This window comes from Prosopis cineraria, unplaced genomic scaffold, assembly GCF_029017545.1.
Source record: "Prosopis cineraria cultivar Desert tree isolate PC_DT_omini unplaced genomic scaffold, ASM2901754v1 PC364, whole genome shotgun sequence".
Classification (NCBI taxonomy): Eukaryota; Viridiplantae; Streptophyta; class Magnoliopsida; order Fabales; family Fabaceae; genus Prosopis; species Prosopis cineraria.
Window position 1 is genome coordinate 15,007 of NW_026555691.1, and position 15,066 is coordinate 30,072.

A 15,066-nucleotide genomic window follows, 5' to 3' on the forward strand; every position below is an offset into this window, starting at 1 on the left:
AAATTTTTTCAAATATATCCCTAATGCTAACCAGTTATTTTTTCCCCCACATCTGTAATAAATGAGTTTATTATTCCTCCCTTCGTCCCTAAATATTAGTTACCAAAATTACACAAACTAATAAGTTTGTTTGTCCCTAATAATTTTTTTGGAAAAATTATTCTTACATCTCATATAAGCTCCAAAGTTTCATGTCCTTTATTTAAGTTGTCAATTACTATTAAATAATTATTAATAGAGTTACTCAATTGACAATTTGACAATTAAGCAATGATAATTAACAACTATCCGATGTTGGGCAACATGTGAAAAAGCATTTTCTCCCCCTCCCCAAAATATCTCCATATGCATTTTGGTGTTGGGTTCATTCACATTTTCTCTTTCATTTTTGTCATCCGTCTAGTTTTCTCTAATTCTCTCATCGCCTAATGCGGCCAAACATGTCCTAATTCATCCTCTTTGTTCACTAAATCAATCCCAACCTGTTTGGATAATGCCATTTGAAATGTGGTTGTGGGAGGTCGAGTCACTAGTCTCTATGGAAAAATCATAAATAAAAACCTTCGAGCATCACAAATAACTAATCAGAACCACCAAATCATGAAATTAAATTTTAGGATTGTGACCCCCTTTTTATTTTTTGTAGTTTTGAGGTTCACTGGTATTGAAATTATTTTAGTTGAGTTGGAAATTTAGTTTGAAAGGTTTTATAAAATTATTTTATTTGAATTGGAAATATTTTAACTCCCAATTGGCCAGCTTAAAATTTGATAGTGATAAAATCACTTTAATTGGATTGAAAATTTAATTGAAGAGATTAAAAAATTGAAAAATTTTTTAACTCCCGTACTTGGTCTCTAGAGAAACAAAATGTTTTAGTCAAATTATTATTTTTAAAACTTAAAAAAGGACCATGATCCAAAAATTCAATTTTATAAATTCGTGGTTGTGGAATAGTCAATGGCGAAGATTTACGAAACGTGGGACTCACGTGGGACTCCTCAAGCTTCAACAGCCACTGAATTGGCATTCCGAAGATTTTTCTGTAAATAATTTGACATCGGATATTGAATTAATATATTTTCATGCAGTACAGGGAAAATATCATTCAAGGTCTGCTAAGAATATTTAATATTAATTAAGGATTAAAAAATTTAAAAATATCACAGCATGATTAAGGAATTAACTTGAAAATAATTTTAAATAAAAAGACCATAATATCCCTGCCTTTCTTTTTTAATGGATTAGCAACAATTCGTTAATTAACAAGTACTTATTCAAGTTTAATAAGAAATTATTTTTTAATTGATAAATTTAAGAATATGAAAGAGTTTAATTGTGAGATGGGATAAGTGTTTTTAATAAGTTACTATTTGTTGATGAACAAATACTTATTTGTATTTAACAAAAAATCATTTACCAATTGATAAGTTCAAAAATTTAAAAATACTTGATTGTGAGAAGGGACAAATGTATATTATGTTTCAATAAATAGTTATTTATTAATTAACAAATAACTATTCGCATTTAATAAGAAACTATTTGCTAATTGATAAGTTCAAAAATCTAAAATTTGAAAGAACTTGAATTGTGGAAATAAACAAATGTAGATCATGTTTTAACAAGTAATTATTCATTATTTAACAAGTATTTATTTGCATTTAACAAGAAATTATTTTCTAGTTGACAAGTTTTAAAAAATAAAAAGAAAAGACAACAAAGGTATTATAGTCTTTTTTAACATCTAAAATTATTTTCCAATCTGTTTCTTGGTTCAACAGTGATATTTCAGAATTTTGTTGTTGTTGTTTGAGATTAAATTTACTTAGTGATTCTTGAATGATATTTTTTTATTTTGAATTTTCCTTAAAACTATTTTGAGTTATCAGAAAATTCAAGACCATTCTTTTTTTTTTTTCTGGGTAATAGGGGTGAGTTACAAACATACCCACGCACCTATATACATATATATATGAAAAAATATTCTCCCTTCACACCTGTGCTGGGGACTCAAATTTTATTTTTGTTTCTTTTATTATTAATTTGTATAATTTGTATGATCTTGATATGAAGAATTCAGGATGAAGAATTAACCTTTGCAATGAATATATAGCTTGCATGTTCTATAACTTCACATTTTAATGATTTTGGAGAATAATGAGGATACAAGATATATTTTCAAGTAGTTTTAACTTTATCTTTCTTTTTTGTGTTAAGTTTAATTTTATCCTAATTAGACATATATATTTTTTCACATTCATTTAATGGAAGGTAAAAGAGAGAAACTTATAATAAAATACTAATGACTTGATTTATAAATAGGATAAAAAAATTATAACTTTATGCATTATAAATAAGATTGGAGGGAGTTATTTATTATTGATAATAATGCTATAATTGTTTATTTTATTAGTGAAACAATTATTCAAAATGTTCGATTCCTGGTGGAGAGCATCACTTTGAAGATGATAACCCTTTTAAATGATGTTTAGATTCCTCAAGAGATTAGCCTCATAGGTGTTGGCTATAGAGATACCTTAGAAAACTGAAAAAAAATTCAAAATGTTTCATATTATTTATTTCCTTTTAATTGAATCTATAAAATAACTTCCATGCTAAAATAGGAGCAAGACATATAGAGAAATTAGAAAACCAGGGCATTTTAATTGCGTACAAATATTCTCTTACTAAAAACACTATGTAAATATATGTATATATATATTGAATGAATAAACGTGAACAACTTCTTCTTTTCTTTTGCTTTTTGTTTTAATGAATAAATGTGAACATCTTTACCGATAAGGATTGAAAGGACCACGGGAAGCAAAATAGATTATTAAGGAAGTAAGTGAGGAGAGACAACAGAAAAGGACACTTTCCCATCTGAATATCCGAGGACTTTCATAGATTATAAGATTTAATCTATTTCAAACATACACTACAATATTACAGACATTAACCTTATTTGATATATATATATATATATATATATATGACATCCTTGATTAGTTTAGTCTACTGATATTAAATTATAACCCACATTTATTTGTCTTTTCTTTGGGATACAATAATTCTTTCATCCTATGACTCACCGTAGCCACCAGTTATGAGACTCAGAATTATCAGACGAGAATGAAGAAAACTTGAAGAAAAGAACATGATTAGCTCTAATTCCTCTCTCGCCCCCGAGTACTGTTCTAATCCCACAACCCAGAAAGTCTCTACAAAGGGGACAAGTAAAGTTGCTGAACCCAATCCACTGATTCAAACAAAGCCTGTGAAAAACATGGTCACACCTCAGTACTCTAACTTCGTCTCCTTCACCAATCTTGCTCAGACACACTGCACAGTCTTTTTCTTCTCCACCAGCACGCCATATCTCCACTTCTTCTTCTTCTGTAACGATCTGACGAAACTCTTGAAGCAGAGGTTGATGATGATGAACACGCAGGCTGTAAAATGGGTGGTAGAGAAGGAACTCTAGAACCCATTTGAGGTAGTTGTAGAGCATGCTGAACAATTGAATAGAAAATCTGGAGATTATTGTTACAACAGTGGACATGTTGTTTTTGGGATTGAACTTGTGGTTTTGGAGTAATGTTAGTGCCTTGGCTTGTATATATTTATAGAGGTAAGCACATAATATTGAGCACGCAAAACATTTCACCAAATTAATTAGTTAGCATTGAAGTCAATTTCCGGATGATGACTTGAAAATGTGAACTGTGATAGGATTGTGTGGTTCACATATATTTGTGTCTAAACAAGATTCGTCCAATAAGGATTGGTTAATGTGGATTCTTTTGATTGTATTATTTTATCAATAATTCTACAACAATATAAACTTATGTAATTAATTATATGAGATTCATTGACGGCGAGTCTATTTAAATGCGTGGGATTCATTTTTAATTAAAAGGAAGGTGCGAATTTTGAAATTTTATTTAAACATATAGATGTGTAATGACCCTCAATTTTAGATTGAAAAAGAAAATTCTCCCAAAAGATATTTTCTTTAAATAAATTTTAGAATAAGTAGAATTGGTAGTTGAGAGAAACTTATGATAAAAATTTTCTCAAGGATCCAAAGTTTCAATTTTTCTGAGTAAAAATTTAGTTTTAAAATTGTAGGAAAACCTTGTGTCCTTTCTTGTAAATTTTTTGTGCCTCTTATTGTGATTTTCTTCTGCTCTTCTTGTAATTTTTCCCATTACTTCTTTTGGTTTGAATTAGTTCTTTCACGTAGATAAAAAAAGAAAAAAAAATAGAGCATCTCGATTTTTTTTCTCACCGCCATCATACACCTCTCTAGATCCTCATATAGTCGGTTCATCTCTCTAAACCTTACCCACATTCTTAACTCGCTGTCAATGGTGAATTCGCATTGCTACTGTTGCTTGTCTACTGTCGTTCTCGTCGCTCTTGTTTGCTCGCCATAGTGAAGTCGAGCTACTGCTTCTCTTTCCCTATCATTGGCTGTTCCTTCATTATGTGCTTTCAACGATTTGTTCATCTCTGTCATGTGGAGTGGCTAACAATCTCTTCCCTATTTCTGCTCTGTTTATCGCGGATGAAGATCGATGATGTTGTTTGCTAGTTGGATTTTGGTCTCCTTCCTTCTCATACATGTGGAAGCCTGAAGCTCTTCTTTGTTCCTTCTTTGCTGCCATTCTTGCTTTCTATTTAGAATTTTGACTTGTTTGTTAAGACATTAAGGATTTCATTAGAATAAAGGTCAAAAGTTAAGAGAAGCAAGTTTTAGAATCTTTGAAAAACACTCAGGTAAGTGAATAGTATCTCAACTAATTTTTTAATTAAATTTATCTTTGCTAAAATATTACATTTTGATGTAAATCATTTAATAACAATAATGTGATTATTATTTATTTTGATACTTAAGTTACTTTATTTTGTGAAAATCTTTATTAGATTTGATAATTTTAATAAATACAAATTTGAATTTTGATTAAGAGATTTCATGCTATCAAATATTGGATTGATACAAAAATGATTCATACGAGTTCGACTTTGATAGATGAAAACTTTATATATTACTGGTGATTTCTTCACATGTTTGAAAATGGATTTGAAAAGGACTTTATACAGAACAGTGGTTGCTAACGATAGTTCCGTTAACCCTTAGCGCGCCATGGTTAATGACTAGCTAGTTTAATTTTTGTAAGCTTTGTTCTTATGTTTGTTATTTCTAGGTCTCGTACTCACGTTTGTTTTTATGGTTTCAAGCCACGTTTGGTTTGGTTAGCATTATTCTCGTGGATTGTGTGTCCACCTTTGTTTTGTAGCTTCGGCTGCATTTAGTTGCTTACTCTCGTGGATTGTGTGTTTACATTTGTTAATTGTTTTAATAAGTCCCTATAATTTTAAATCGAATTATTTGATAATTTTATTTTTTCATTAGTTTTTTTATTTATTTCATTTATGTGCTTTCTTGAAATTAAGTGATATTAATAATTGTTATAATAATTCAATGGTTTAAAATTTTATTTACAATTTTATACAGCTATTTTATAATGAAGTTTATTAAATTTTTTATATGAAAATTGTTCTCTCTTAATTTACATAATTTTCAAACTTTCCTTTTTATTCATGTTAAATTATTTATTGTTGGGACGTTATTCATTGAAAAATATTTTTTGATCTCCGATACTTTAACTGACATTGACCTGATATTGATCTTGAGAACTTTTACGCGTGCTAAGTGAAGAGTTGATGGAAGTCCCTCCTTTTGATATAATGACAATTTATGTGTATTTCATTCTGAAAAAGATAGCTAGGTGCTCCATGACTATAGCTAGGGTTTCTATTTAATATATATATATATATATATATATATCTCTATATACACACACATATATATGTTGTTTGCTAGTTGGGAGGAGTTGAACTCCTAATTGATATAAGATTTTTGTAAAAATTTTGTATTGTAGAATTTTCGAGAGATCCTATTTATAGGGGAAATTTTGTTAAAATTTTCATAAAATATTAAAACTTTGTTATAATGATTAGTATCAATATACATTTGATTATATTTTAGAAATGAAATTAACTTATGCTTTGAGGTTTACGGGAATGTGTGGCACGATTCACATTCCATACTGATCACCCTCTATTTTTGGGCATGACGAGATGTCACTTCTGATTTGCTGAAGAAAGATTATACGTATATTTTTAGTGAATAAAGGTTTAGGTGAGATGGTTTCAAGAGTTCATCAATATATTTTTCTAACCAACTAGACCTATCTTTGTTAATTATTATAGTATTTTTATTTAAGATTATTATATAATTTTTGGATCATCATTTCTAGGCCCAATTCTATATTCTAGGCCCAATTAAACGTCTGACCCAACAATTTTTCTATTATTATCTTGCTACAATCTTTTGCACTTTAATAAAAATATCTAGTTTTGTAGGATTAGTTTGGATCAAAATCCTGAAATACTAGAGATTTGTACCCAAAAAAAAAAAAGTATGTTTGGAAGATATTCTAATGGAAGCAACTGGGGAGGGAGGTCTCAATCTATAATTAAATACCAGATCGAAATATATCTATAACTAGATATGCTCTTCTCGGTTTCTTTTTTCTTTTTTACCTGAAATATGCTCTTGTCGGTTCAAACTTTGTCTTTCCTAACTTTTACAGTAGTTTTTTACTTGAACACAATCATGGCAATATTTTTCACGACATCCGTTTACTAAGCTTTTATGTGGTAATATTTTTCATGCACCAAATTAATTTTGAACAGAACCAACAATTTACTTGAACCGAACAAAATTTATGAACGCACAATTCACGGTCAAGTGCAATTTATTATAGGTCACAAAAATTACTTAAATAAAATAAAATAATCAACTTTAATTTATTATCATGCTTCTTCATTTTAGGGATTTAATTGAGCACCTAATTAGGGCCAAATAAAAAGCATCACATTTATGGCTACCACTGAGTGGGACATAAATGATGGTGTGAATAGCTAAAGTAATTAATATTTATCTGATTTTATTTATAAGTAACTTTTAACATTTTCATCATAATTAAGAAAAATTTTAAAATTTATTAACTTTGTCTAAAAATTTAATAATTTTTTAACTTTATCCCTATTAAATATGCATACTTTAATAATATATTTTCTCTTTTTAACATTTAGTGGAGGACAAATGAAAGAATTTGTGATGAAAATTTAATAAGATGATTTATAAATATAAACAAAAAAATTCTCTCTACTTTATAAATAGGCTTTGAGGGAGTAATTCAAAGGGGCTTTTGCAAATATAATCAATATTATAGGATCAAACTAAGTAAACAATTAAATATTTATTATATTTTACATTATTGCTAGTTTATTATATTTTCTATTGATATATTCCATTGTATATCAATAATAAACCTCATCTAAATTTTAAAATTTTTAATGGTAAGCCATTTGTATATCAATAATAAATTTTTTATATATCAATGTGAACCTATTATACTCCCAAATATTCAAAAAGTTGGTCCATATTTCTTAGGCATAAGATTTCTTTGGTTTTTTTTTTTTGGCCAGTGCACCAACTTATCCTAATTCAAATTCATAACCAAAAAAAAAAATTGTCCTTGAATGCGTGAAAAGGAAAATATACAAAACAAAAATTTACTTTTTGATTGAAATTATTCGAACTATGTTATATAATATTTTACGTAACTCTCTTAATTTTAATATATATATATATATATATACACTTATTTTTAAAATTTGAAAATTAACAATTAATAATTTTAAAGTTGTACAGATATTTAATACGTTATTTTACTAATAAAGTATGATATGTCAATGAGTTGTTTATATGTAGTCAAAATTTTAAATATATAACACGCCTAGAAAAATTTCATAAGAATTCATTGCCAATAAAACTAAGGACACTTTAATTTAATTTTTTTAATTTATTGATGGGATAAAGTTTAAATCTGGGAAAAGGGTTTAGGGAAAATTAAGGTGAATGATATAATACTGTTAATATTTATTATAAAGAACCATAAAAATTAGTAGAGTGGAAAGTAATTGACAGTTACGACCCTGTTATAAGATTGCGCAGTTTTCAATTCCACATAGAAAATAAAAAGTAGTATTAAATTCAATTAAATCAATATAATTTTAAAAAATCTTGTAAATAATTGAATTAATATAATTTTAAAATATTTTATTTTAAAAATTAAATCAATATAATTTTTAAAAAAACATACTTGTAAATAATTACTACACTTTCAAAGAATATCTTGTCTCAATCTCTACAATTATGAATTTTCAAGGGAGACGAGATTATTAACTTGCTATGAGTTTCTGGGTATTAGTTTTGCTTTGTTTTAATTTATTATTTTTCATTTCCTTATTATACACACACACACAAATAAAAGAAATAGTTTTCTCTCAAATAATGAGTTTTTGTTGGTAACTATTAAATACAATGTGTGAGATGTGTGGTTAATAAATGTATGAGATTTAATTAGGGGCAATTTAGTATTTTAAAATTTATATTTTGGTATTTGATCCTTCTAAATAATTACTATTTTTAAGGTAATTTCTAATAAATATTATCTTCTCCAGGCCCTTTGTTATAATTTCCCCGAAGTATTAAGATTTGAAAGCAACGTTTTTTCATTTTAAATAAATATTAGTGATCGGCCAAAAAAGAAGAAAGGAAAGAAAGTAATATAGTTAGTTGAGTTATTACATTAAATAAACGTGTTATTTTCATTTGCGATATTAGCGGCCAATATTTAATGAAACGATGTTCTTTGTGGTCCATGCTCATGAAAACGATTAAAATGTTTAGTACTTTCCATAATTTTAAAATTGACGAGGCTGTGGATTATGTCTTTTATATAAATTGACAATTGAAATCAACCACTACAAAACTTAAGGTGATTGGCTACAAATCTCTTCTCTTCTATTGGTCAACATACATTGGTATAATGTTAATTATCCTCTCCAATTGGTTCAATTAATTTTTTAAGTATACATCTTTTATTTTTTTATTTTTAATTATTCGTGTACTGCTCTTTTTGTTTTCAATTTTTGAATTGAAAAATTGAAATCCACGGGAGCATTAATTTATCACTTTCCACGAGAGCGTTAATTTCAAATTCAAATTTTACGCAGCAACTTATCGCAAGAGCATTAATATCTACCATTTTTTCCATTATGCTGCATGTTGACAAATGAAAAGAGATGTTTCAGTTTTCAATACATATATTCTCGAGACTCTGCTGACTGATCTTAGCACTCTCTTCTCATAATTCAAATTTTAAATTTTAATTTGTTATCTGAAATATTAATTTCACATCATCTCTCAAATCAGTCTTTTCATCTTCTTCCTCCTTCATTCTCATCACTTATGTTAATGGAAGCCTTTCATTTATTCAGATGCTGCTTAAATCTCCACCTATGGAGCCATTAGAGTGACAAGGTGAAGCCAGACACTTCCTCTGCAAAATCTAGGGTTAAAGTTAAATCGGAGTGAGACATGAGGTTGGTTGGTGGTACGACTAAGGGTGGCATGGGCATGCCCAAGGCCTCTAAGTCAGTATCAAAGTCCCAGAAGGTTGGCTTTTATTTCCTTGTCAGAAGGATCGATCGCTTCCTCAAGACTAGCAAGTACGCCGAGCATGTCAGTGCCGAGGATCCTATTTATCTCTCTGATGTTCTCGAGTATCTTGCTAGGTTCGTTAACTCTCGCTCGTGCTTCTTTAAATCGCTGACCACGTGGGCGAGTGGAATCCTAATCTGCTTCCCTTCAGAGCTTTCCATCTTTAGCTTCGGTGCTTGAGATTTGAGAGCTGTCAGGGTCGCAACACAATTCGGAAATCTGGGGAGAGCTTTAATGGGCTTAGGGGCTTTGGCAGATGATACAATCCTCGATAACTCCTTAAGCTTAGCCATAGATTACAGTGTTTTTCCCGTCAAATCATACAAGGGAAGAAAATGAACACAATAGAAATGTTGGGCAAGCAATAAATGAGGTTTTGGTTCAAGGCCTTCTTGTCAGCACTTGGATTTCTGATTTTGATGCGTATGGAGTTTGCAGGGATTCTTGAGATGGTAATGAATAATTATCTGGGATTCAGATCCACATTATTCGAAAACAGTGGAGTGCTTGAATCCTTAATTTGTATAATCCATGCGAGATGGAAAATATATGATTTTTTTACAGCAAAAAATAATAAAAAGAGGTGAATTTATAATTTTTAAAATTATAAAAAATATATTTTCACTGGCAGTTTGGCAGGCCAATTTGCTGCGACTTGTGTGAGTTGGCAGAATTACAACACGCACAAGATGCAAGTTATCAACTTATCCTGCAAAACTTGCAACCCACAACCTTTGAGTTGGCTTACATTACCAACTTTACTTTTAAATGATTTTTTTCTGCATGTGTACTAACATATACATGAACATTACAAGACACTATATATATATATATATATATATATCTATGTACTATTACTATTATTGTGAGGTTCAAGACTTGAGCGTGGACGGTTTTACAACTCTTGCAAGAAGTATATAAAAGAAGTTGTTCCTGATGAAGCTAAATTTTATTGTAAAAAGTTTGAAACAATTGTGAAGAATATAGAAGTTGTTTCAAGATATATAAACTTAATTAGTCTTATATCAACTACTTGAGCATGTGTTTACTGCTATGAGTTATTACATATTATTTATTCACCAAGAAATTTTTTTGTATTGTTTTGCTCGTGTAAATATTAATATGTACTGATTTTGTTATTCAATACTTAGATGAATTTTTTTAAAAATAATGTCCCGTGCAACGCACGGGTGATAAACTACTTAAATAATTATAAGTAGAGTTATTCAATTGACAATTAAGCAAACGATGATTAACAACTATCTGATGTTGGGAAATATGTGATCTCCCCTCCCCAAAATCTCTCTCTATATGCATTTTGGTGTCGGGTTCATCCATCATTGTCTCTTCCATTTTTTCTTCCATCTAGTTTTCTCTAATTCTCTCATTGCCTAATACGGCCAAACATGTCCCAATTCGACTTTTTTGTTCACTAAATCGCCCAACCTGTTTGAAAATGCCATTTGAAATGTGGTTGTGGGAGATCGAATCACAAATCTCTATGGAAAAATCACAAATACAAACCTTCGAAGATCACAAATAACTAATCGGGACCACAAAACCACGAAATTAAATTTTAGGATCGTGGCCCCTTTGTTTTGTAGTTTTGAGATTCATTGGTAGTGAAATTGTTTTAGTTTAGTTGGAAATTTAGTTTGAAAGGTTTTATAAAATTATTTTATTTGAATTCGAAAATTTTTAACTCCCAATTTTACAATTGGCCAACTTAAAATTTGATAGTGACAAAATCATTTTAATTGGATTGAAAATTTAATTGAAGGGATTAAAAAATTGAAATTTTTTTACTCCCGGACTAAGAAACTTGGTCATTGTAAAAGAACGTTTTTGTCAAATTATTAACTTTACAACTAAACAAAGCACTGTGATCCAAAAATTCAACTATATAATTTCGTGGTTTTGAATAATAACTTGCATTAGTGCTTATTTATGATTTTTCCTAATCTCCATATTCATATCAATTTTGCTGTGGACTGGTCAATGGCAAAGATTTGCGAAACGTAGGACTCGTGTGGGACTCCTCAAGCTTCAACAACCACTGAATTGGCATTATGAAGATTTTTCTTTATATAATTTTGACTTCAGATATTGAATTAATATTTTTTGATGTAATATAGGGAAAACATCATTCAAGGACTGCTGACAATATTTAATATTAATTAAGGATCAAAAGATTAAAAGATATTAATGCAGGATCAAGGGATTAACTTGAAAATAATTTTAAATGAAAAAAGACTATAATGCCCTACCTTTCTTTGTTAATTGACAAGTAATAATTCGTTAATTAATAAGCATTCATTCAAATTTAATAAAAAGCCAATTGCTAATTGATAAATTTAAAAATATAAAAAAGTTTGGTTGTGAGAAGGGACAAGAATAATTGATGTTTCAACAAGTAACCATTTGTTGATTAACAAGTACTCATTTGCTAATTAATAAGTTCAAGAATTTAAAAATGCTTGGTCGTGAGAAGGGATAAGTGTAGATTATATTTCAACAAGTAATTATTTATTAATTAATCAGTACCTATTCGTATTTAATAAGAAACTATTTGCTAATTGATGAGTTCAAACATTTAAAATCGAAAAGAACTCAATTTTGGGAAGGAAAAGTATTTCAATAAGTTATCATTCATTAATTAACAAGTACTTATATGTATTTAACAAACCATTCGCTAGTCGACAAGTTTTATAAAAAAAACAAGGGTATTATGATCTTTTTAAACATTAAAAATGATTTTCAAATCAGTTATTTGGTTTAGCAGTGATATTTCAGAATTTTTTTTTTGTTCGTGTTTGAGATTAAATTTACTCAGTGATTCTTGAATGATATTTCTTTACTTTGAAATTTGCTTAAAATTATTTTGAATAATCAGTAAATTCAGGACCATTCGTTTTTCTTTTTCTTTTTTTTTCTTTTTATTTTTTTTTCTTTTTTTATTTTTTTTTGTTTTTTTTTAATAGGGGTCAGTCACAAACATTCCCACCCACCTATATATATTTGCAATCATTTTCCGCATGAAAGGAAATATTCTCCCTTCACACCTGTTCTTGGGACTCAAATTTTCTTTTTGTCTCTTTTATTAATTTTATATAACCTGTATGATCTAATATTTTGTTTTATCTTTGGCAGTGAATATTTCGTTTTGATGTGAAGAATTCGGGATGAAGAATTAACCTTTGCAATGAATGTATAACTTGTATTTATATAACTTCACATTTTAATGATTTTGGAGAATAATGAGGATACAAGTTATATTTCCAAGTATTTTTAACTTTAACTTACTTTCTTATTTTTAGTAAGCTTAATTTTATCCTTATTAAATATACACATTTTTTCACCTACATTTAATGGAAGGTAAAAGAGAAACTTTTGATAAAAAAAACTAATGACATGATTTATAAATTAGACAAAAAAGTTATAATCTTTATGCCTTACAAATAGGATTGGAGGCAGTTATTTATTACTAATAATAATACTATAATTGTTTATTTTATTAGTGAAGTAATTATTCAAAGTGTTTGATTTCTAGTAGGGAGCATCACTTAAAAGACGATGACATTTTAAATGGTGTTTAGATTCCTTAAGAGATCAATCTCATGACTGTTGGCTATAAAGATACTTTAGAAAACTAAAAAAAATTATTCAAAAGTTTTCATATTCTTTATTTCCTTTTAATTGAATCTATAAAATAACTTTCATGCTAAAATAGGAACAAGACATATAGCGAAATCAGAAAACTAGGGCATTTTAATTGCGTGAAAATATTCTCTTATTAAAAACACTCTTGAATACTACAAGTGTGAATGTATATATAAATATATATTGAATGAATAAACGTGAACAACTTCTTCTTTTGTTTTGTTTTGTTTTTTTTTCCTTTTTATGAATAAATGTGAACATCTTTACCGGTAAGGATTGAAAGAACCACATATTTTTCCTTTTACGTGGAGGCAGTAAAAATAAATTAGCAAGAAAGGAAGTGAGGAGAGATAACAGATAAGGACACTTTTCCATCTCAATATCAGTGGACTTTCATAGATTATGAGATGTAATCTATTACCAATATACACTACAATATTACAGACATTCACCTTATTTGATATATATATATATATATATATTTATATAACATCCTTGATTAGTTTTGTCTACTGATATTAAATTATAACTCAAATTTATGTCTGTTCTTTGGGGTACAATAATTCTTTTATCCTAAGACTCACCGTAGCCACCAGTTCTGAGACTCAGAATTATCAGACGAGAATGAGGAAAACTTGAAGAAAAGAACACGATTAGCTCTAATTCCTCTCTCACCACTGAGTACAGTTCTAATCCCACAACCCAGAAAGTCTCTGCAAAGAGGACAAGTAAAGTTGCTGAACCCAATCCATTGATTCAAACAAAGCCTATGAAAAACATGCTCACACCTCAGTACTCTAATTTCGTCTCCTTCACCAATCTTGCTCAGACACACTGCACAGTCCACTTCTTCTTCTTCTTCTCCACCAGCACGCCATATCTCCAGTTCTTCTTCTTCTTCTTCTTCTTCTTCTTCTGTAACGATCTGATGAAACTCTTGAAGCAGAGGTTGATGATGATGAACACGCATGCTGTAAAATGGGTGGTAGAGAAGGAACTCAAGAACCCATTTGAGGTAGTTGAAGGACATGCTGAATAGTTGAAGAGAAAATCTGGAGATTATTGTTACAACATTGGACATGTTTTTGGGATTGAACTTGTGGTTTTGGAATAATGTTAGTGCCTTGGCCTGTGTATATTTATAGAGGTATGCACATTGTAACATCTTAATTTTTAGGTAAAAAAATATGAAATTTAAGTTAATAATAGGAATTTATATTATTTGAGATTATTTAGAAATAATAATATGGTTAGAAATTTAATTATGAATTTAAAACTTAAGTTTAAAAATTATATAAGAAATATTTTATTAAGATATAATTTTAAGATTTAGAATAATAAAAAAAATATGTGTGTGTGAGTTAAAAAAAAGAAAAGAAAGTAAAAAAAAAAAGAACTGTAGAAGTCTCACATCGATTAGATGTGGAAATAGAGAAACGTTCCTCGTGTATAAAAGAGTGACGCAGCAGGCGTGAGGAGACGCAGAACGAAGAAAAAGAAACTTTTGCAATTTGTGAAAATTGCAATTAAAGACTCAAGATATAATTTGTGAAAATTGTAAATAATGGCCCAAAGGTTTGAATAATTAAATTCAAACCTATAGTTTTTTTAATATAATTTTGGGACCCACAATCCTATTTTTATATTATTTTTCTCTCTTTCTCTCACATTGCTCGGCGTTTTCTCGCAAGGGGAGATTATTTTTTTTTCTTCAGGTATGTTCCAACTTTCCTGTTTAGATTAGCATTTAAAAAATTTATTTA

General features: G+C 28.8%; 1 protein-coding gene across 1 annotated transcript; it reads right to left on the reverse strand.

The window, feature by feature from the left end:
• Positions 1 to 13,883: 13,883 nt before the first annotated feature.
• On the reverse strand, positions 13,884 to 14,333 carry LOC129296604 (RING-H2 finger protein ATL60-like). Its single transcript, XM_054935191.1, has one exon. The coding sequence runs from the start codon at positions 14,331 to 14,333 to the stop codon at positions 13,884 to 13,886; it is 450 nt and encodes a 149-aa protein (XP_054791166.1).
• Between the last annotated feature and the right edge of the window lie 733 nt (positions 14,334 to 15,066).